The sequence below is a fragment of the Protopterus annectens genome, chromosome 13.part0 (assembly GCF_019279795.1).
Source record: "Protopterus annectens isolate FY-2018-M chromosome 13.part0, PAN1.0, whole genome shotgun sequence".
Lineage (NCBI taxonomy): Eukaryota > Metazoa > Chordata > Ceratodontiformes > Protopteridae > Protopterus > Protopterus annectens.
This window is the reverse complement of record NC_056747.1, coordinates 790,175,120-790,199,305: the sequence shown is the minus strand read 5'-3', so window position 1 is coordinate 790,199,305 and position 24,186 is coordinate 790,175,120. Positions and strand designations below refer to the sequence as shown.

Here is a 24,186-nt window from a genome sequence, read left to right as displayed (position 1 = left end):
CAATATGCCCTACTGTCTAACCAGTTGAGGCCAAACTTATTCCAAATCTCTGAAATAATTGCACCAAATACTGGAGCTCAGGATATCCGTTTAATAGTGCTACTGTCCTCGGCCTGTGTATACCTATCTCCCTGCTCATCTTTATTGGGCATGAGAATTCTTTCCAGGCTGCTGATTTGATGGTATGAAATACCCACCCTACCGTCTACAGTTCCTGTAATAACTGATTTTCTCTGCTACAAACCATAAGTTTCACATTTAAAAGTGTCTTCCCTAATAAAATGCATTTCCAGACTGTAGTAAATGATGGAGAAGAAAGGCTATGAATTACTTTGCATCTAGCGGCCTTCAAATATATAAAAAAGGTCTGTTAGTGCCATCCCTCAAATATCCCCTGGCAGCGTGAGTAAACCCCACGTGCACTGGGGCTATTGATCTTGCCATACAAAGTTTATAATAATTTTCTTAAGCTTTAGAAAAATGTCCTGCTTTAGGGTTCAGGAAGAGCACTTGAGTTGCACATAAGACTGGTGCAAAACAAAACATTTAATTGCATTAGTATGCTGGACAAAGTCCAAGCAAACTGCTCTCATTCTTTGCATGCAACATTTCACTTTTGATAAGATCCTTTGTATGAAATAGCTCAGAGTCTTTGTATATTGATCAGTTTTATGCCCAAGTTGGTTATAACACCTGGCATGTCTATGAATGGATATGCCAGCTTCAACCTAGCCAAAGGTATGTTGTGTATTCTAACGTCGTCTGTTTTAGCAGGGATAACTTTATACCCCAGTTTGTCACCAAATTTTGCAAGCATAATAGATACTAGATATGAATCCTTGTGCAGCAAGTGGCTCTAGATACAGTGCAAAAAGTGTGGGAGAAAGCAAGCATCCCTGTGGTGCCTGTCTCCAAAGGAATATCTATGGAGAAAACTGGATGTTATTCTCATCTTTATCTTCACTTCAGTATAGAGATATTTAATCAGTGAGAAAAATAGGTTAGAGAAACCGTAATGAAGCATAACTTGGAATAAATGTTCCCAGCATACCCTGTCAAATGCCTTCTCAGTATCCATACTCTCTATTAACATAGTATTATCATTATTATTGGCATCCTCAATAACCATTACTGTCTTTAGCAAATTATTAAATGGTGTATGGCCATGTAAGAATCCTGTTTAATCAAGATGTATTAAATCACAGCAACCAAGACTAGCTACCTCAAATGTGGGACTTCCCATTGAGGCAAAACACAGCAAGCAGTTTGCATTTTGTAAAAAGTTCAAAATACATGTGATAGATTTCTAAAGGAATGTCATCTGGACCTGATGCTTTAACTTTTGCAATGGGGTTGAAATCAAGTAAAAGCAAATTAGAAGAGAATAACATTCCTTGTAAAGTGTTCAGTTATCCCATAGACAACTTCTTTCGGCTTTTCCCAGTTAGGGGTCACCACAGCAGATCACCTGTCTGCTCATGATTGGTAGGGGAGTTTGAGTGTCGAGCTGCCAGCCCAGCACCCAACCTTCCACAGAAGGCACACACGCATGTGCTCACACCTAGGGCCAATTTAGAGTGTCCAATCCACCTATAGCATGTCTTTGGGATGTGGGAGGAACCGGAGCACTCAGAGGAAATGCAGACTCTGCACAGAAGGCGCACCCCAGCCGAGGATCGAACCAGAGAACCTCTTACTTTGAGGTGGCTATGCTAACCGCTGCACCACTGCGGCAGCCCCAATTATCCCATAACTATTAGTGCTAAATCTGTTACTATGCTTTATACCAGTCATCTACACTTTACAAGAATTCCTGTTCTGTTCTAATTTGCTTTTACTTGAATATAATCACTGCATTTATATGATGAAATCTGCTATAGACTGTAGAAAACACCTAACTACTACAGACTGTCAAACTGTATGTCCTAACAATTGCATCATTTGAATTCTAGGTCACATGACGTGGAATTAAGAAGTAAATGGACAGCTGCTCAGCCCACAGTAAATACAAACCTAAGTTCAAAATACTTAATGAGCATAGATCCACCAAAGTAATTATTTGTTTTATAATCTGAAAGCCCATGTTACATAATGAGAGCATAATTGTAGCAGAAAAAATGGTAACAGAAATCTCTGTGCATAATCTTTAAGCTACTTAAGTTAGTTCTTCAGTCCCTTCAGTATTGGTCTAAACATTAGTGACATTGTGGGGGTATATGCTTTACAGTTCACCGACACAGTTTGACATAGTAAACAAAGTTTAAATCTTTCTCAGCTGCTCCTTCTTGCAAAGCCACATTTCATACATCTTATCCTATGTTGTTGTTGTCTTTCGACTTTTCCCGGTTAGGGGTCGCCATAGCGGAACTCCGGTCTGCTAATGATTGGCAGTAGATTTTGACGAATGCCGAGGTGCCAGCTCAACGTTCAACCTTCAACAAAGGCACGCCCATTTACGCATGTCTTTCGAACGTCCACCCAACCGCGGAGAGGACATGTAGACTCCACACAGAAGGCACTCCACGCACTCCAGCCGAGAATCGAACGGGAGAACCTTTTACTGTGAGGCAACAATGCTACTGCTGCACCACCGCGGAATCTTATACTATATGGAATTGATGTTTTAGGACTACATTTATTCACTTATTTCACAACGTTGCTGATTTTCTTCCTGATCATATGCATATTCAACACCAGTCTTTTTTCAAATCCAAAGAACTCCTAATTCCTCTAGCCAGTACCTGTGCTTTTTCTATTACTTGAGCATTTTCCATTAAAACAATATTTCACTGGCAAAGTCTCTGTATGGCTTGTTATTGTCAGAAGAATGGAGCAGCAGTCTCTCCTCCTGTTTGCTGTCTCACTTGATTGGCTAGACTGACTTTCTTCCTTAACCTGTTCTTCATTCAAATATGCCTTTGATCTTCCAGGAAAAAGTTTCTGAAGACAGTTTGATACAACAGCTTGAATCTCATACCCTGTCACCCAGCATTCCCAAATTGCTGGGATAAACTTACTTTTCATCTGCCTGCTTTACACGAATAATTTTTTTCTGCTGACACTGTTGACCCTATTTTTTTCATACTTTTTTCCCACAGTTTTGTAGGAGCAATTCTTTTTTCTGTTGTGTGCATTTTTACTAATATAGGTATTGGCTGCTTTTTCATGGCCAAGTTTGGAGCATGCTCACAATGTGCTCTTTCACTTAACAAAACCTACTGTGGAACACTGGTGTGTTTGCATGCACAGCCAGACTTTTCTTCATTTTATCTTCTGATTTTTGCTGTTTTATCATCTGATCTGAATAACTACTTAGTTTCTTCTATTTTTGCAGCTTTTAGTTACTTTATTCCTTCAGTGTTTCACTTATCTTAAATCTTGCTGCATTAGATTTTTGGTGTCTTCTAAATTACTTGAAGACATCTCCTTTACCAAAGCTGAAACTCAAACTGCTTTTTTGCTGAACAGCTGCAAAATTCTTCCCAGATAGGATTCCACATCTGTGTTTTTTGTTGCTTTCTCTAAACTTCTAGGCTGGCATCCAGTAAGTGTGATTACTAGACAGTAACTGAAAGTTATCAATTATATAGGTTTTGCTGGCACAGTTGCAGTTTTCACACTGGGAGAGCTGTAATCAACCTGTTGATCAGGGTGCAACCATTTTGGAAGTCCAGCCACTTGCATTCTTATGACACCCCTAAATCAACAACTGCTTTGTCTTGCAGGGCTGCCCAGTTGTCCACCCCTCTTATGTGATCATTATCACAGGTGTCCACACTAGGGTTGGAGGACATTTGTTTAAGGAAGATGATCCAAGAGAATTTGACACAGCAGGAGATCATCTTTCTCATTACTGTCCCATGGATGGGTGCAGCTGTCCTAATGTTCCAGGCTGTGTAGAACTCCCTTCCTCATGGTGCATTTTGTAACCAGTTTGACTACATGGCTGAAGTAGTGTGGCAAATTAACACAAAGGATGGAATTTGGTCCTATCTGCAATGTTAGGAGATGATGAGGCTATGGGAATGGGCCATGTCAGCACATCACTTTCTCACTGCAACACATTCTGTGGTCCAGACAAGTCTAAAGGAGTCGAGCTGAGTCTGTGCTTACTGATATTTCATGAGTGGTCCCTCAGTCATTTAGCAGCAAATACCATATTCCACTTCTGGCGAAGGCCTTGCTGTGACCTGTTTGCATTCCTGACAAATATCAGGTGCAACACCCATTTTTCCTTAATTTCCTTCATACGGACAGACCATCTGGGGTGCTCTGGTTGAGCTGTAGCCTCCTGTTTCCATCTTTTCTCTTTCCTAGCCATAATGAAATTCCTTCAAAAGGCAAAGATGTGCAAGGTTGATGTCTTTATAGCTCCATTTTGGCCCAGACGAGTTTTATTCTGTTTGTTGTAGCTGCGTCTAATAGACGCATCTCTTCTCCTTCAAGGTCTGCTGTATCTTACCTGTCTGGCAAGTGTCACCCAGGCTTTCAGTCCTTCAGACCAGCTGTGTATCATGGTTTCTTCCGTTTCTCAAATGGCCAAGGACCCATTGTTCCCTTAAAGGGTGGTCCAGGTCCTTATAGCATCTCAGAAACCCCTTCACAGAAAGACGAGATATTAAATGCTTTTAAGTTTCCATTGTAGACAGGGAAATGAGGCTTCTAGCAGTACTTTGTTGTTGTTCCTGCGGTTTTACAGTTTCTAGCAGACACGTTTCATCAAGCTTCTGTGCAGTAGAGGCTCATTTAGCCGCAGTGTGTTTAATTTTAATCAAGGTGTAAGCTCTTCTTCCTTAGCTTCTTTAAAGGTATACAAGTCATTCTTGAGAGAGACCTTCCTGCTCAGTCCTCTCCTTAGGGAATGTGCCTCACCAGGGATTTAAACTTCATGCTGGAGAAATTAACTCTACTACCATTCAAACTAGCAGCTGCAGTAGATCTTAAATTATTGTCATGGAAAACTTACTTTTGGTGACAGTGACTTTGGTCAGAATTTTTTAGGATTCCTAAACGTCCTTACATTGTCGTTTCATGAGTAGTGTTTCTTTTCAAACAAATCCAGATTTTTTGCCTAAGGTGACAACAGAGTTCAACCTTAATCAGGCACTCGAAGCTCATTTACTTTTTTTTTTTTTTGTAAGTGTAATATGGGAAAGCATTTACTGCATTTCTTAGATGTGGCCTATGTCCCTCATCTGCTTTGATTCTATCGAGACATATTTAAAGGGTGATCATTTTTTTTTCTTCTTTTAAACAAATTTGGGAGTGGGGGAAGCAAAAAAAAAAAAAAACAGTTGATATATGTGTCACCTTGATATGAACTTCAATGCACACTTATAAGATACTATAAGTTGCATGTGATCTCAAGTTCCAAGTCTGTCTGGGTCGACCATATTCCAAGGTGTTCAGTCTTAAAAAAACACCCAGGAAGTTGTAGCTGAGGAGTCTGATTTGAGGATGAGGTGGATTGAATGGATCATAAGAGATGCAAGGTTTGAACTTTCCATAATGATAGCTCTTCATGATCTATTTCTGTTTATTTCAAAGCCTCCACCAACCTTTCCCTGCCCCACTTACTTTTCCCTTCTGCACAGAAATTGCAGGGAGGCCTTTACTAGTTGGTAGACCAAAGTTTGTATATTTAGTACAAAACTGATTTGGGGAGAAGGGGAAGCATGGTGTGTTGTAGGAGGGGAGGAGTTTTAGACCAAGGTACCTAGTGAATTCTTTGCATCTAATCACTCTTGAGTTTGAAGTCACTGGATGTGAATCATGAAGATCTAAAATAAGTATATTACTTTCATGTATTCTTCTGTTCGTATGTATACTTTATTTTATAGGTTGTACTGGCTCAGTGCTGGTGGTTTGGAATGAAAAAGTTAAGGGGCTGGGGGCTTTCTCCTGTTAACATGAAATCATGGAATGATCTATCTAGAAGAGGACATGTTCCCAGTTGATGGGTTGAGAGAGAAAATGCCAAACTGGAGATAGCAAAAGAAGAAATCAAACAACCCTTCAGAGAAAGCTTCTCAGATCATTTGATATGGTAAATGTGTAAGCTGTGATCAGTCAATAGAACTGGATGGTGCAGGAAATGTAGTTTTATAGTTTTAGATCAGAAGTTCTGTAAAATAAATACCATCTCCATCAGTTCTGTCTTGCAGAGGTAGGGTTGGTGATCAAACATGCTTTAATTTTGTAGGCTTTCCGGAGAGGCTCTTACAGGCTATTTGGGAAACGAACCGTATGATTAGGTGTGCCATCTCAGTGCTGTACTCCGTCTGGTTGTTTGCATGTTTTAAATCTGATATTTCCCCTTTTTCTTCCCCTAGAGTACCTTGACCCATTGTTTCCACCCCTCCCTTTTTTTTAATTTTCATTTTATGATGAGACTTTGATCAAAACCATACAAAATATAGACTAGTTACTAGCAGTTCTCACATGACATTGTTCCACACTGGGTAAACATAATCATTTCCCAGAAGTTTGTCTTCTCTGTGTAGTCTTTAGCTACAGACTGTTTCAGAGATATAGCAGTAGAGTCTGTATGTTTTTATTAGCCAGTAGCAATAATGCCTTTCAAAGTCGTATTTTGTGGAAAATATGATTTTCATATTACTTTTTAAAATGAGAAATATGAAAGAAACAGAATGTTAAGATGACAAAAGCCTCTTAACTTTCCTCCCCAATAAAGTGCTTTTTCCTTTCAAATGATTGAAAATTTCTGCTAATTAAAAAAAACTTTTTTGACAGCTATTAAAAATGCACGTGATGGCAGCAAGAGTCCCAGGGCAAGTCATGATGTCATAGGAGTGAAAAGAACTTATGAATTGATGGATGGAGGACTTACCCGAGGATCAGTTGGGAGAGAGCCTCCTTCCCCAGTTGCTTGTGAAGGTTCGTAAATATTTTATTACTGTAGGCAATTTAATTTGCCTAAAGATCATAAAGCTACCTTTTTTTTAGATGTGTGCAAGGAAGTCATATTCTGTTAAATTATATAATAGACTTTAATTTTAGCTAATTAAGTTGGCCAATGGTAGTAACAGATGACTTAGTTTGCCAGTCTTCCGTAGGTTTAATAATAATAATTGAATAAAAATTGTAAGAGTCCTGTGGCAGATCATTTTTGTAAAGTACATGAGGGAGATGATTCCACCTTCTTTTTTAGTGTTCTGGCAAGCCCATTTCAAGTGAAAAGTTGTGAAGTTAAACAAAAATTGAATGTGCTTGAAAGTAAAATTATTTTAAACTTTGGGACTTTGACACCCAGAGGGTTAAATTTACAGGTGGATTATGTTTAAACTGTTTACATTTAGATACATTTATATTAAATATATTATGTATTTATTAGTATACACAACTGTATTTGATGTTTATGTATTAAATATTCATGTATCAAATGTTTGTCTTTTAATCGTTTGAAAGTGGAATTTAAATTTTATATAAGTTGATGAATTAGGTATGGTTCACCTTAAAAAATTTAAGGGAATGGGACATTTTAAAAAATGTAATGGTAATAGGATAATTAATGTGTGAATGACGGGATTATAAACTGGTATAAATGTAGTATTCATTGTGATGTATGTATCCTTGAAGGCAAAAGGCAGAGGTACCTAGCCCAGCCACGTTGTGCGGTATCCACCACCCCTTTAGTAGTTCCCTAGACCCTTGTACTAGCAGCTAGTACCCTTGGCCCCTATCTAGTAGTGCTGTTGGTGTATTCCCAGGTGTGAACTTTCTGTTACCCATCCACTCATCAAGGTTCCTCTTGAAGAGTGATAGTGAGGGGCTCTGTCTTATGTAGATCGGGACCCTGTTCCATAGTAAGGGAAGTCTCTGTGAAGGGAATCTATCCCTCCAGCATGTTCTATTCATTGTTGTGTTGAGGTTTATATCCCTAGAACGTGTAGCTCGAGTAGATTTGGTTTTGCTAAGATGGAGCATGTTCATCAATTCTGGGTTGGACATGGCTCTGTATGTTAGAAAGAAAGATGAAAGAAAAAGAAGTCAGGTTAGCAGGGTGTGATCCATGGTCTGTTTCTGAAACCACAAACAGTTGTGTACAGTTTGAGCAATTGCAGCGACTGATGATTAAAGAAATCAATATGTTTTTGATACCAAGTTGCTTGAAAAGTATGTAGAACTTAAAATTGTTCCTCGTGGGCTGAGAATTGACAAGCTTCCTGCTTTGGACTTTACTGAAGAGGAGCAGGATTTGCAGAAAGAATGGAGGAGAGTGTCGCTGCAGTGTTCGTTGGAATGAGTTTGTATATTGATTAAAAGAAATGTACGTACCAGTAGTAAGCTGCAGGAACCGATTGTTGACTTACAACAAAGACTGAAAACTGACTCCTCTGAGGGAATGTTTGCCAATAAAATGGGCGAGGTCAAGGTAAAACTTGACAAAGCCCAGTCGGATGTAATAGTTCGCAAAAAAGGAAAACTAGTTCGTGATATGAATGACTTTAGCAGCGGAACCATTTTTTCTTGGCAGCGTGTGCAACGTTGTGGAAGGAACAGGTCGGCAGGCAGGAAATCCAGTTCCAGAGAATCATTGTGGTCATTGGTGGAAGCGTCATCTAAAAAGAGCGTTTCTTTTGAGAACATTGGGTCGTCTGGAGCGAATACCTCCTAAAAGTTATCCCCGGGGGCAGATGGAGATGTATCCAGTCAGGGCAATCAACGAAAAGGATGGAAAAAATGGCCGAGGGGCAGGAAATATTGAAAGAACTGAATAAAGGTGACTTTTTGAATAATAATATTGACATTGATATTCTAGTTGCGTCGGGTCCTCCTGGCTTTACAGGTTTTGATAATGTAAACTTTGGGGCTGATGAACTACCTGAAAATAATGTCGTTCACCTGAGCAGCGGCTTAAAAGTTAACTTGTCTGATAAGCATCTCACAGAAAATACTGTCAGTTTGTTAAATAGGGGGACAAAGTTTGTTCTAAGTTCCCCACTTTGGCTGAAATTTTGTTGGATATCAAAAAGTTTTGTAGAAAACTATATTTAAAAGAATATTTTGACAAATTGAATAAGCGAAGAACCAGCATGATGAAAACAAATGTATTAGATGAAAGCATTAATGAAGAAACTGAAATTTTGATGAATGTTTCTGTATATGATTATGGTGATGAATTTGATTGTGAAAATGAAGTAAATGATGATTTGCCTAGATGTGATACATTCAGTACAGGTTATAGTGGGTTCAATTTGCCCCCTTTATTCTCTTGTAGCACTTTTGTTCCACCTAAATTATCTGCAGCAGTTAGTACTTTTGATAACGTTTTAATAAAGAAGGTTGAACTAGAATATACTAAGTTTTTGAAAATTCAAAAGCCATATAATTTGACCAAACTAGAGTGGTTAGAACTACTCAAGCTTAGAGGGTGTTTAAAGACGGTCATGTTTAGGCAATCTGATAAAGGTGGGAATTGGGTCATTATGTCAAAGGCACAATGTGGCAGAATGGCACTTCATTTGTTGGTGTGTGACGATTATTTGCTTTTAGCCGATAACCCGGTGGGTAAATAATAGTGCTGAGCTGTTGGACCTACTTGAGAGAGGTTAGGTTTTTTGACTAAGGAAGACATAAAAAAGTTGGTAATTAAGGATCCATTTGATCCTTATTTTTATGTTATACCTAAAGTACATAAAAATTTTACCAATCCCCCTGGTAGGCCATTAGTCTCCGGAATGCATTCCTTTGTGCGTAACATAGGAACTTTTTTAGATTCAGTGTTAAGAGTATTTGTTTAGGGTTCCTGCTCATACTGAAAATACACAGGAGTTATGTGAAAAAGTTAGTGCAATAAAATGGAAGGATGATTACTACTGGGTATCGGTTGATGTCAATTCACTTTACACTTCTATTACAAATAGGTATGGTTTGGAAGCAGTGTTTGATATTATGAGGGATGGACCTAGAACAAGTTTCATTGTAAGGTTACTGGAGTTTTGTTTGACTCGCAATTATTTTAAGTTTGAAAATCAGATCTCCCTACAGAAAAAAGGTACAGCAATGGGTGTTTCGTATGCACCCACATATGCAGTGATATATATGGGTTATTTTGAAAAATTGTTTGTATATAACACTGGTTTTTGGAGAGAGAATTGTACTGTATAGTATATTTACTGATGACTTGTTCTTTGTGTGTAAAGGTTCATTTTCAGAGTTTGAGCATTTTGTTGAGGGATTAAACACAAGTGCTCATGGTATTAAGTTTTCAACATGTTTTGATAACACTGCTAAACAGTTTTTGGATGTTGAATTTTATGTGGATAAACATTGTGCCATTCAATATAAGCCATTTAGGAAGCCCACAGCTGTTAGCAACGTTCTTTTTGGTACAAGTATTTACCCTCCGCATTTGATAAGTTCTTTGCCCCTAGGGGAATTTAAGCGAATTGCTCAAAATACTTGTAAAGAAGTATAAGGTAGCATTTCTGCTGGATTAAGAGGTAGGTTATTGGCAAGGGGTTATGACAGAGAAAAATTGGATTGTGATTTGAAGCATTTACAAACAGGTGAAAAGCTTCAAACAAAAAATAGAGTGCAAGTAGTAAATAAAAATCGGAATTTGAAACCTACATACCAAGGACAAGATATATACCTTGTTTCGAAATTCTCACCTTTTTCATCAGTTATGAGAGAGCTGATATTGGGTTTATGGCATTTGGTATGCTTAGATAAGACAGTTGGGGATTTATTCCCAGGTTTGGTAAAATTTTCATATGGAAGATGTTCCAATCTTAAAGAACTGTTAAATAAGTCTTTACATTGTTCAGAAAATAGAATTACGGAATCTTTTTCTTGTGGAAAACGTAAGGTTTGCCGGAAAATTAGGAATATTTCAGGTAGTTTCATCAATGGACGCAAATTTATAAGTAAGAATAGGTTTACTTGTAATTCGTATGGAGTAGTGTATGTCATTGGGTGTGGATGTGAAAGAATAAAGTGGTATATAGGTCAAACGAAAAGAGTGGTCAAAGTTAGAATTTTAGAGCACTTGGGTGATATTCGGAATAAAAATTGTAAGAGTCCTGTGGCAGATCATTTTTGTAAAGTATATGGGGGAGATGATTCCACCTTCTTTTTTAGTGTTCTGGCAAGCCCATTTCAAGTGAAAAGTGGTGAACTTAAACAAAAATTGAATGTGCTTGAAAGTAAAATGATTTTAAACTATGGGACTTTGACAGCCAGAGGGTTAAATTTACAGGTGGATTATGTTTAAACTGTTTACATTTAGATACATTTATATTAAATATATTATGTATTTATTAGTATACACAACTGTATTTGATGTTTATGTATTAAATATTCATGTATCAAATGTTTGTATTTTGATAGTTTGAAAGTGGAATTTAAATTTTATATAATTTGATGAAATAGGTATGGTTCACTTTAAAAAACTTAAGGCAATGGGACATTTTAAAAAATGTAAGGGTAATAGGATAATTAAATAATTAATGTGTGAATGACGGGATTATAACCTGGTATAAATGTAGTATTCATTGTGCTATATGTATCATTGAAGACGAAAGGCAGAGGTACCAGATTTTGTGGTGGAAGTAAAGAATTCATCTACTACCTTCGCTGCTGTGTTTTTTTTCTCTAGGTTTAATGAGCACCTACAGATGGTTGGCAACTGGTATTCTGGTCCGCTTTGACTTCTCATTTCCATGTTAAGGTGCAGATTAACAGTGTATACAAGCATATATAGACACACAAACATGCTGATTTGCCTTTGAATTTGATATAAATTTTGCAGCTGGCTTTTAAGTGACAGTGATAGTGTTGTGCTGATGTAGCAGCAAGCATTCTTCTTATTGGGCCCTCAGTTGATTCCATTTTTAGTCAGAATTTAGGATTTTTTTTTCCTACAAAAACGTACATCAAGAATGTCCTCATGACTGTACCAGCACACAGTGTGACGTAACTTGACGACTTTATAGGAACACGCATCCCTAGAGCCCACTGTTTCTGCTGCTTTAAACACAGTTCAGATTTTGATTCTTTATATTGCTTGATAAGCTCCTATGTTTGCAAGCAGCAGCAGTATGTAGTCAGCAGACTGCCAGGTGAGACCCACAACAGTGTTGCCTGTACTGTCTGAGCGAGGGGCATGATATTAATCACAAGTTTCAGAGGTCAGCTCATCTCCTTCATGGCAAATTAGAGAAAAGGTTTTTGGCAACTTTGACCAAGAAAATGCTAACAGTTCATCAGGGAACAGAAGAACTTTGTAGAGCTCTTGTCCAGACTATGAATGTCTGCCTCACATGTCCACATAGCAATTGGGCCAGTTGGGTGTCAGTAGCGGAATCATTTGGTGAGGTTTGTGATGGGGATGCAAAACAAAGCAGAGAGAGAAAATAAAAATACACATATCCAGCGAGCTGCATCCTCCTTAACAGTAGATAGTTGGAGCTTGGAGCTGGTTCATTGAAAATGACAATCCGGTTAAGACTAGTATTACCTGTAGTAATGTATTTCAGCTTGTTTCAAATGCAGAGCCATCAAGCACCCCCCCCCCCCCCCCCCCAGCAGAGCTGGAACAGGTACAGTAGATCATGACTGACAACATTTAAAATAAATATTGCCGATGGTGTCCAGCATGTCCCCCACTTTCGGCTGCCACGGTTGGAGAGTTATGGTAAACTTTTTTAAATGCATTTAATTTATTTTTTTTTAATAAAATTAAACAACTGGTGACAAAGTAAACAGACATAGTTCAAAAATGCCAAACAACCAGAACAGTATAAACAAGAAATATAAAAACACTATTTGTAAATGTAATGTCCCAGCTTATAATAAACCCGTACGATTCAAACCAACTCCCTTCAGATTGATAATATCAGTGGAATACACAATATCTAAAAAAAAAAAAAAAAGAGTAAAATATAAATGGTTGTTGTAACAGAAAAAATGAAGGATATTTAAAAAAGAAAAAGTCATGGTTGAAATGGTCCATACTTGGTATGTGTGCATATTATTAGGCTTAAATGTTTACAACTAGAGCCCATGCATTGAGTAATTGTTGGGATTCAGATTTGTCTAATTTGATAACTTTGTCATGTTTAGTTAATCTAATAAATTGACTGGTAACACTGATAGCGCACACCACTTTTTAGTTGTATAAAGAGTATTCATAGCAAAGACAATAAGCGATTTCAAATGGAATGAGACTGTTTCTTCACATGGTAAATGCAGTTGGGCAGATAGACGAGAAATAGGTTTTAGTTTCGGAAAATGTTTGTAAATTCCTTGTGATAGCATTGTCCACAAGTGTTTAGCGTAATTACAGTTCCATAGTACGTAAAGTAAATCAACATTTGGTGCATCACCTGAAGTGCAGCTATTTAATAAAGGTATGGTGAACTTGACTGACCCTTTCTGTAACAATACCTTGCCACAGCTTGGATGCACACCACATGCAGACACACATGCAACAGTAAATTTGTACCCTTGCCTAACCTGCCAATACACATGCATCTGTAATATAAATCCACTTACCTGTTGTGAAAAAAAACAGCATTTGCTAAATGAACATTCAGCAAAATGCACCCCCCCCATTACAAATGCACATTCAGTAAAGTATAGGGGACCCAGTGTATGTGTGTACGTATGTGTCTGCATTTTTGCAAGTATGTTCTTGTCAGTAAACCAAAGTTCAAATCTTGGATATCATAATGCTGAATTACAGTTGTGCTGAAATTCCAATTTCTTTGGATAAATACCAAATTTGGATGTTTTGGGGGGTAAGCATGAATGTCATTAGGACTAGTGATAAGGTTGTGTTTAACATTATGGCTAGTATTAGTATTATACATAAACAAGGGTAGTGACTTGCTTATTTATACTAACTGTAAGACTGTGTATATAGCTTGCTTTTCAGGTTTGGTATTTTTCTACGTGGTAATGTGGGAAAATCACACCCCTATATATATATATATATATATATATATATATATATATATATATATATACACGTGTGTGTGTGTTTATTTATATTTGTTTACTGGGGTAGAAAAGCAAACCCTTTTCAGCAGAGGCCCATGGAGGAAGTATGCACAAAGTGTTCCAGGGTGTAATATTTCAACTTGTTAAACACCGAGATCATAGTCCATCCTCAGTATTGACAATGTCACTGTGTAAACAGATGTTTGCCTGACCAAACGCAACTGACACAGTCCATAGTAATGTGTTACTGCTATGTTCCCGGAGTAGCAAGGGAAACAGGTACTGAGAAACACGAACACGTTTGCTGCAGAGACTCCAACAAAGGTTAACTAAAGTGCAAAAGATGTATAATAAATGACAGTAAGATTTTTGAATAAGCGCTTTCTTTTTATTAACTGTTAAAACTTCATCTGATCAATCAAGTTCAAAAGAGTACTTTTATAAAGATACGTCACAACCCCAGTATTGTAATTAATTTATAGAAACAACCATTAATAAAAAATACATTTATATATTACAATCAAATACATTTTCTGTAAATACACCAAAAAATACTAATGTACCTATCTAAAGTTTTTAATTTCAACAAACAAGATCCCTTATAAGATCCTCCAAAGCTAGCTACGAAAACAAAATCGCCACTAATTCCAAGGACAACCACAAAGCATTCTTTAGCTATGACAAGAATCTCTATGGCAACACCCAAATCTGCTCTGAGTTACAGCACAAAGGCAAGAAAATTACAGAACCAACTGATATTGCCAACATCCTGGCAGATAGGTTCATTCCTAACTTTACCCCCCTGTCACCCCCTAAAGGGCCCATATCTATACAGGAAGAATGCAGAGTCCCTGTAATCACAAGTACGCAGGTAAAAGCTGCACTCCCTAAAGCCAAAAACACAGCATCCATGGGAAGGGACAACATCCCAGGCTGTGTTTTACACGAACTTCAGAATGAACTAGCTCCCCACTTGAGCACCATGTTCAATAATAGCCTTGCATCAGGCTTTGTGTCCACTGAATGGCGCACAGCAACAGTTATCCCACTCCACAAAGGGGGAGCCACCACTGATCACAGGAACTATCGACCTGTTAGCCTGACGAGCCTGGTCTACAAGGCCATGGAACGTATCATCATGGAACTCATAAACAAAGAAATTGGTAACCTCCAAACTCTGGATCCCACCCAGTTTGGGTTTGTGAAAGGCAGATCATGCTTCCTGAACCTGATCGACTTCTTTGAGGCAGTCACCAAACCTTAGATGATGGTAAGGTGGTTCACACAGCCTATCTTGACCTCGCCAAGGCTTTGGACACCATCCCCCATTCTGGAATTATAGCTAAACTCACTAAACTAGGTATAAATTCCTACATCACAAAATGGGTTGCCAACTGGCTCACTGACAGAACCCACACTGTAAAGGTTGCAGACTCCAAATCTGACCTCAAAGCAGTGACAAGTGGAGTACCACAGGGTTCCGTCCTGGGACCTCTCCTGTTTGGTATCTACTTCTCTGAAGTACAGGCTAACACAGAAGGCCTCTGGCTAACGAAGTTCGCAGATGACTGCAAACTAGGAGCCATAGTAAAGTCCCCAAATGATGTGGACATCCTACAGAAGGGCCTCACTGAGACAGATGCCCGGTGTCAGAGCCATGGCCTCAAGCTCAATGCCAAAAAGTGCAGTGTCATCCCCTTTGGTAAAAACTCTGTACCCTTGAACTACCACATAGGCAGCAATCTACTTAACACCAAATGCATGATGAGAGACCTTAAGACCCAAGTGGACAGTAGTCTTTCCTTTGATAGTCCCATCGCCACAGTAGTCAGGAAGTCCTTCTACGTGGCACACCTCATCATAAAAGGGTTCTCATCCAGGAAAAAAGAGGTCATTGTTCCCCTCTACTCGACACTCAGACCCATTATAGAGTACAATGCCCCTTTTGGAATGTACCTCACAAGACATCTGCAGCAGCTGGAAAGGCCACAGAAGTACCTCACAAAGAGGATTACTGGCCTCAAACAAATGCCCTACAATGACCGCCTCAAAAAACTCCAGCTTTACTCCATAGCATATCGCCTACTCCGAGGTGATATCTGCCTAATATATAAAGCTATGTCAAACCCAAAGCTGTTGAACATGCTACACACAAAGAAATCCCAATCCCTCCGAGCTACATGCTCTAGGGACCTAAACCTTGTCACCACAATAAAAAGGACATGCTGGAGGGATAGCTTCCTGTTCCAGAGACTTCCCATACTCTGGAACAGGCAACCCATCTATGTCAAGCAAAGTTCTCCATTAGCACTCGTCAAAATCTTGATGAGTGGATGAGAAATAGGAAATATACCCCGGGGATCACTTCTGTGTCTCTGCTCGACAGTGGCACAGGAAAATAACTTTCTTGGGTGGCGTAAGCCAAGGAACCTTGCTAGCTAGGCTTACGTAGGCCCTTGGGCAGATAGCCTAGTACCTACCTATTAGTACCTACCTATGAACAACTTTTGACACTTGGTCAATTAATCTATGAACATTACAAGCATCAAATAATTGCCAATACAACTTGTGTCTTTCCAGCATCAATGACCATGCTCCGCCTTGTTAATTTTTAGTTAATTTTTCAGTAATCACAAATTTAAAACTGTCCTGGCTCTTCCACAGTATGCCTAGCTTAAAGGCATTAGATAACCTGACTTTTTTAATTTCATAACTATGATCTTTAATATGCTTTCTGAGCCTACACACAGTTTTCCCAATGTAAAAGGCGGGGCAACATTGACAGCAGCATAAACAACACCCGTAGTGTTACAATTGTAAGTTCCATGCATCTTCAGTTTAAAATATTTAATATTATAACTTTCACAAGATAAAATGTAACGACACACAGTACAACACTTGCATTTTGGCATACGGAAGGCATTCGTACCTTTTTCCTGAATCGAAATTTATTGAACTGCAACAGTCTGTCAGAAACCTGACGCTTCTAGTACAACTTTCATAGAGGTTTGATAATTTTACAGCACAAGCATCTGTACCTCCAAGTGAAATAAGGCCTATCAGGACTGGTGTGTCTATGTCAAATAATTTTTATCAATGTCCCCAGTCTGTCATCTGAGAACATGAATGTGGGAAGGAAGGATAATGGGGCAAATAGTATTAGTAATGCACCTGTTTTACATGGCTGGTTACATGATGACATTCAGCTTGTGGGATACTCAACAGTGGAATAACTCTTCCTTAACTTAAGAGACTTGAAGAGTTTGACTATAAATTATTAAAAATGAAAAAAACTTCAACTCGAAAATGCTTTTATCGTTGACTATATTAAGAATAAACTTGTCCCAAACGGGTTGTTTATTTTGAGATTTCCGAGAGGCTTAATTGAAAATTCACTATTGCACCTTGAATTGCTGAATATGTTCGACCGGCATGGCTGCTTTTTTATGGAACGTCTAATAAAATTTAACACAAACTATTGATGAATTAACTTCTGAATTCAATACCTTTGACAACCTGATAACCCATGATTTACTTTTTGAGCAGTACAGAACAGTTTACGTATGTATCTTTAATAGTATAGATAAACAAGTTCAGGTTATCAAGGGAAGGAAGATAAAAAAAAGCTGGAAAGGGACAGACATGATTATATGAATCATGTCGCTTATCCTGCACCACCTAATCTTCGGGTATGGAGTCAAGTTTAACAGCAGTAATAATTCAGTGAACTAAACATCTTCTGTTAACATGAGCAGTAATACAGCAGCCCCGGTACCACTTGAAGGTAATGATTATTCCAATAGAGGTAGTGTCCCTTTAGGAAGACCACACCTTCACCGATCAGAATGAATAAGAGCAAGACAGCAAAAGAACCAATGGCAGCTGAGAACGCCAGGCAAATCCCCACACAGACGTCAATTCCAGTGGCAGAATCCCAACTACCAGAACCCAAATTGGAACTGAACAATTTATTCACCACTGAGATAAAAGTAAATCGGTGCGAAACTTTTGAACAGCCAGCTGTAACTATGACCATGAATCCAGCTGTTGAATGTATTTTAGGACTAGCATTAGTGATGCAGTCTACTGAGAGACCTCCTTTTTCCAGCATTCTGGGGTCATCATGTGATACAATCAGTAAACGGGTATCAAACTCTAAATGTGTAATTGTGACCAGTAAGATAGGAGACTTTAAATTATATAATTTTTCATCTCAAGTAATTGAGTCTGACTGTGGTGATTTATTTGAACATGGGTTCATGTTCATTCCCACTAAGCATGCCAATTTAGCACATACATTAATAGATTTAAAAATGTACACCCGTAAGTTGAATTTCAGAGTTCTTTTTGGTAACTTTGTTGATATTATGAACCCACTTTGGATCTTGAGTACCTTTAATCCACATTTGCTTTCCCACTGTTTTATGTTATGAAAAGATTTGTGAACTTGGCATTCGTCAAATATTAAGTGACAGGACAAGATTTAATAATTTTAGTAAGAATTTAAAACCACTTGAAGTACAGTTATTAAATGATCTTAGTAATAAAAATCTAAGATTTATGAAACCGGGTAAGGGTGGTGGGCTTGTCATTATGGATAGGACAGACTATTTGAATAGAATGTGGTTATCTGATGAAACTTCTGAGCAGGTATATTTAAATGAGGTTAATACAGCTTACAAGAAAATTAAAAACACCTTAAATGATTTGTTTATAGATCATCAAATTACTATGGATGAGTTTAATTTTTGAACATAACATCTCCTTTAGTGCCTACTACTTTTGGCATTCCAAAGATACATAAATGCTTGCATCAACCACCCTTCTTGCGACCCATTGTGGATGCTAGGAGATTATAACATCTCCCTGTGCTAAGTTTTTAGATGAGAACTTAAAACATTTAATAATGAAGGAAGCCCACCTTTGTAAGGATTCTTGGAATTTTTTAGAAAAACAAAATATTGCTTTTGACGAACAGGTTTTTTTTTTTTGTAACCATAGAAGTTAATGATCTTCACACTGTTATTCCTCACCATGTAGGCCTGGTTTACAGAATATCTTTTTTATAGTAGTAATCCATAATATTGTATTAACACTTGTTAGACCTTGCTGGCAATTGGTTTAAAGAACAACTGTCTTATTTTTGAACAAAATATTTTTTACAACATTCAGGTGGTGTTTTGGGTTTGGCTTGTGGTGGTCTATTTGCCAACATTGTCTTGCTACAGTGGGAAAGAAAGTTCTTGTTCAACTCTGATTTTGATTTTTTTTAAATTTTGTAGATTTTACATCCGTTATTTAGATGACATATTTATGTGGGACTCTAGTTTGCACAGGTTAACCAAATGTATTGCTTACGTTAATCAAACCACTGAATTCTTAATGTTTTCTTTTGAATTTCACAATCATAATATTGCATTTCTGAATATTTGGCTTAGTAAGGATATTGTGAACCATAGATTTTGTTCTCAGATATTTCAAATCTACTTTTTCAAATGGGTACTTGCATTTCACTAGTTGACAACTGTCTTCCCAGAAACTCGATGTAGTAAAAGATCAGTTTGTTAGAGCAGCACATATGGTTTCTGGTTCTGAAAACTTTTTAGATGAATATACATTAATAAAAAATGTTTTTCAGCATGTGAGTACCCAGTTCACTTTGTTGACCAACTTATGTATGAGGTCATTAGTAAGAGGGGAAAGTGGGTTTTATCTTCCTATTTTAAATTATGGTAATACTTGTAAAATAAGTTTTGTAAGTGATGATGAAGATGATTGCTTACATCAAGAATACCTAAATGGGGGCTGATAATTTGCCAACTAGTACATGTGAAGTTAATACATTTTTTAAAAATTCTTCTTTTGCTTGTTCTTTTATTACCCAATATAATGCTGATAGTTTTATGCTAAACAGGATTATAGAGAAGAATTTGGATTACTTTTAAAGGTGACACGCAGCTTTTAGATAGACTTGTAGGAAACCCCCGCATTACATATAGGAAGGCCTTTAACTTAAAAAGCCTTCTTGAAAGGTTTAGTGAAGTACCCGGTCATATAATTACAAAAGGTATGAATGCCTTCCATATGTCAAAATGGAGGTATTGTATTATGTGCCATTACATTTTATCTTGTGAAAGTTATAATATTAAATATTTTAAATAGAAGATGTGTGGAACTTACAATTGTAACACTACAGGTGGTGTTTATGCTGCTATTTGTCAATGTTGCCCTACCTTTAACAGTGGGAAAACTGAGCGTAGACTCGAGAGCATATTGAAGAACATATTTATGAAATTAAAATAGTCAGGTTATCTAATGCCTTAGCAAGGCATGTTGTGGAAGAGCCAGGACATAATTTAAAATTTTGTGATTTATTGAAAAATTAACTAAAAATGAATGTGGCGGAGCTTGGTCATTGATGCTGGAAAAACGAGAGTTGTATTGGCAATTGCTGTTTGATGCTTGTAATGTTCCTGGATTAAATGACCAAGTGTCAAGTTGTTTGTTGAAATTAAAAACTTTAGATAGGTAAGTTCATGGGTTCATAGGTAAATACTAGGCTATCGGCTCAAGGGCCTACGTAAGCCTAGCTAACAAGGTTCCCTGACTTACGCCACCCAAAAAAGTTATTTTCCTGTGCCACTGTCGAGCAGACACACAGAAGTGATCCCCGGGGTGTATTTCCTATTTCCCATCCACTCATCAAGATCTTTCTTGAAGAGTGCTAATGAAGAACTTTGCTTGACATAGATGGGTAGCCTGTTCCAGAGTATGGGAAGTCTCTGGGACAGGAATCTATCCCTCCAGCATGTTCTGTTTATTGTGGTGACAAGGTTTAGGTCCCTAGAGCGTGTAGCTCGGAGGGATTGGGATTTCTTTAGGTGTAGCATGTCCAGCAGCTCTGGGTTTGACATAGCTTTATATGTTAGGCAGAGATCACCTCGGAGTAGGCGATATGCTACGGAGTAAAGCTGGAGTTGTTTGAGGCGGTCAGTGTAGGGTGTTTGTTTGAGGCCAGTAATCCTCTTTGCGAGGTACTTCTGTGGCCTTTCCAGCTGCTGCAGATGTCTTGTGAGGTGTATTCCAAAAGGGGCATTGTACTCTATAATGAGTCTAATATGTGTCAAGTAGAGGGGAACAATGACCTCTTTTTTCCTGGATGAGAACCCTTTTATGATGAGGTGTGTCACGTAGAAGGACTTCCTGACTACTGTGGCAATGTGACTATCAAAGGAGAGACTACTGTCCACCTGGGTCCCAAGGTCTCTTATCACACATTCGCTGTTAAGTAGATTTCTGCCTATGTGGTAGTTCATGGGTACAGAGCTTTTACCAAAGGGGATGACACTGCACTTTTTGGCATTGAGCTTGAGGCCATGGCTCTAACACCAGGCATCTGTCTCAGCGAGGCCCTTCTGTAGGATGTCCACATCATTTGGGGACTTAACTATGGCTCCTAGTTCGCAGTCATCTGCGAACTTAGTTAGTCAGAGGCCTTCTGTGTTAGCCTGTACTTCAGAGAAGTAGATACCAAACAGGAGAGGTCCCAGGATGGAACCCTGTGGTGCTCCACTTGTCACTGCTTTGAGGTCAAATTTGGAGTCTGCAGTTTTTACAGTGTGGTTTCTGTCTGCCAATTGGCAACCCATCTTGTGACGTAGGGATTTATACCTAGTTTAGTGAGTTTAGCTATAATTCCAGAATGGGGGATAGTGTCTAAAGCCGTGGCGAGGTCAAGATAGGCTGTGTGAACCACCTTACCCTCATCTATGGCTTTGGTGACTGCCTCAAAGAAGTCGATCAGGTTCAGGAGGCATGATCTGCCTTTCACAAACCCGAACTGGGTGGGATCCAAAGTTTGGAGGTTACCAGTGTCTTTGTTTATGAGTTCCAGGATGGTAAGTTCCATGGCCTTGCAGACCAGGCTCGTCATGCTAATAGGTCGATAGTTCCTGGGATCAGTGGTGGCTCCCCCTTTGTGGAGTGGGAGAACTGTTGCTGTGCGCCATTCAGTGGGCACAAAGCCTGATGCGAAGCTATTATTGAACATGGTGCTTAAGTGGGGAGCCAGTTCGTTCTGAAGTTCATGTAAAACGCAGCCTGGGATGTTGTCCAGTCCCATGGATGATGTGTATTTTGGCTTTAGAGAGTGCAGCTTTTACCTGCGTACTTGTGGTTACAGGGACTCTGCATTCTTCCTGTATAGATATGGGTCCTTTAGGGGGCAGTAAAGTTAGCACTGAACCTGTCTGCCAGGATGTTGGCAATATCAATTGGTTCTGGAATTTTCATGCCGTTGTGCTGTAACTCAGAGCAGATCTGGTTGCTGCCATCGAGATTCTTGACATAGCTATACAATGCTTTGTGATTGTCCTTAAAATTAGTGGCGATTTTGTTTTCGTAGCTAGCTTTGGAAGATCTTAAAAGGGATCTCAGCTTCTTACTGAGGCTGACCAGGAGCTCCTCCACTCATGGGATTTTACTCTCTTTTGTAACAGTTTCTTCCTTCTGTTGTACAGTTTGTTTATGGCAGGGAACCACCAGACTGGCTTCCTTTTTTTGGAGGATAGCATCTTGGTTCTGTTTGGGATAGCACGATCCATGCACTCGTGTAAGTGCTTATAGAGTGCATTTGTGTAGGATTCAGCAGTTATAACTGTATTGTCCATCTGCATGAGTGTCCTGAAGTTTACCACTTCTGTCTTAAGAAGCGTGAAGTTAGTTTTGGAGAATTTTTTTACCGTGGTTTCCTTAATGGGGGCGGGATGTGGATATCAAGGATGATTAGCTTATGGTCGGATTGGACCAATGAGGAGTTGACTTTAGGTGTGGAACACCGGTCACTCATGTTGGTAATGACTAGGTCTTAGGATATTGTTGCCCCTGGTGGGGATGTGGTTAAGTTGATTCAGGGCATTGGAGTTTATGAATTCCAGAAAGCCTTGAGCTAAGGAGTTGGTACACTAGTAGTTTTCCCAGTTAATGGTGGGGTAGTTGAAGTCACCCATTATTAGGGTGTTTGGTTGAACCCTAATGTTTTCCAGTACATCAAGAAAAGAGGAGTGGGAATCCTGGGACATGGTGGGGGATCTGTAGCAAGCTACAATTTGGATTGCAGTTTTGCCCAGAGTTGCACTTGGATAACCTCGGATGCATTATGCTGAGCAACTAGCCTGGAGGTGTGGATATCCTTAATGAATATGGACACACCTCCACCTTTGATGTTTCGGTCCAGGTTACTTTGCCAAAAAGTGTGGTATGAGTTATTGCCTGGTAGTGCAGGGGTGCTTTCTGGAGCCTTGAACCAGGTCTCAGTCACTGAACAGATATCTATGTTCTCCATTTTAAGGAGTGCCTCGAGTGAGTGCATTTTGAGATTTAGACTTCTAACATTGAGTAGCATTACCCTTAGTTTTTGCTTGCCTGTTCCTGTTACAGTGTTGAATTTGTTATTTGAAACTTGCCTAAAAAAGGCACTATAGGGGCAGCAAGAGCCTTAGCCAGTATCCGGAATCCCAGGGGCAACAGGTGCAGGCCATCTGTGGCAAAGCATCGTGGTCTGTCGACCATGTCATCCCAAGCAGACAGATACTGGATCCCTTTAGAATGATAGGTAGGATAATATTTCTTGGTGTATTTACAGAAAATGTATTTGATTGTAACATATAAATGTATTTTTATTAGGGGTGGTTTCTTAAAATTACAATACTGGGGGTGTGGAAGTGACTGCATCTCTTTAACTATAAAAGTACTCTTTTGAACTTGATTGGTCTGCTGAAGTTTTAACAGTTAAAATGAAAGTGCTTATTCAGAAATCTTACTGTTTCATTTGTTGTACATTTTAACTTGTTAGGCTTTGTCAGAGTCTCTGCCGCAAGTGTGTTCGTGTTCATACCTCTCAAGTGACCTCATTACGAGGAACGTACCTCATTTGGGGTCTGAAAAAGTTCATGTTCCTCGAAGTTCCTCAAAGTTCCACATTGAAAGACCCTGTCACACATTCAGTGTCAGGAATTTTTTTAAGTGAAATCCATTGTAAATAGAAATTAATCATATTAATTCATTAAAAGATCTTCTTTATAAATAAAACCAGCATATTTTAACCATACTATGACCTTCCTAGTCGAAGTTGTTAGTAAGCCATTAGCATGTGTTCCACATTTTGCCCATTTGTTCCACATTATGAGGGCTAGTGTTCCTCATTTTGGACATGGAAGG

At 38.7% G+C, this 24,186-nt stretch overlaps 1 protein-coding gene across 1 annotated transcript in view; it reads left to right on the top strand.

The window, feature by feature from the left end:
* Window positions 1-24,186, top strand: part of NCOR1 (nuclear receptor corepressor 1) — a 4,682,182-nt gene that overhangs the window by 3,676,535 nt on the left and 981,461 nt on the right. The window contains exon 28 of the mRNA XM_044054890.1: window positions 6,754-6,897. Coding sequence (XP_043910825.1) covers window positions 6,754-6,897 — 144 coding nt within the window. The remainder of the gene's footprint in view (window positions 1-6,753; window positions 6,898-24,186) is intronic.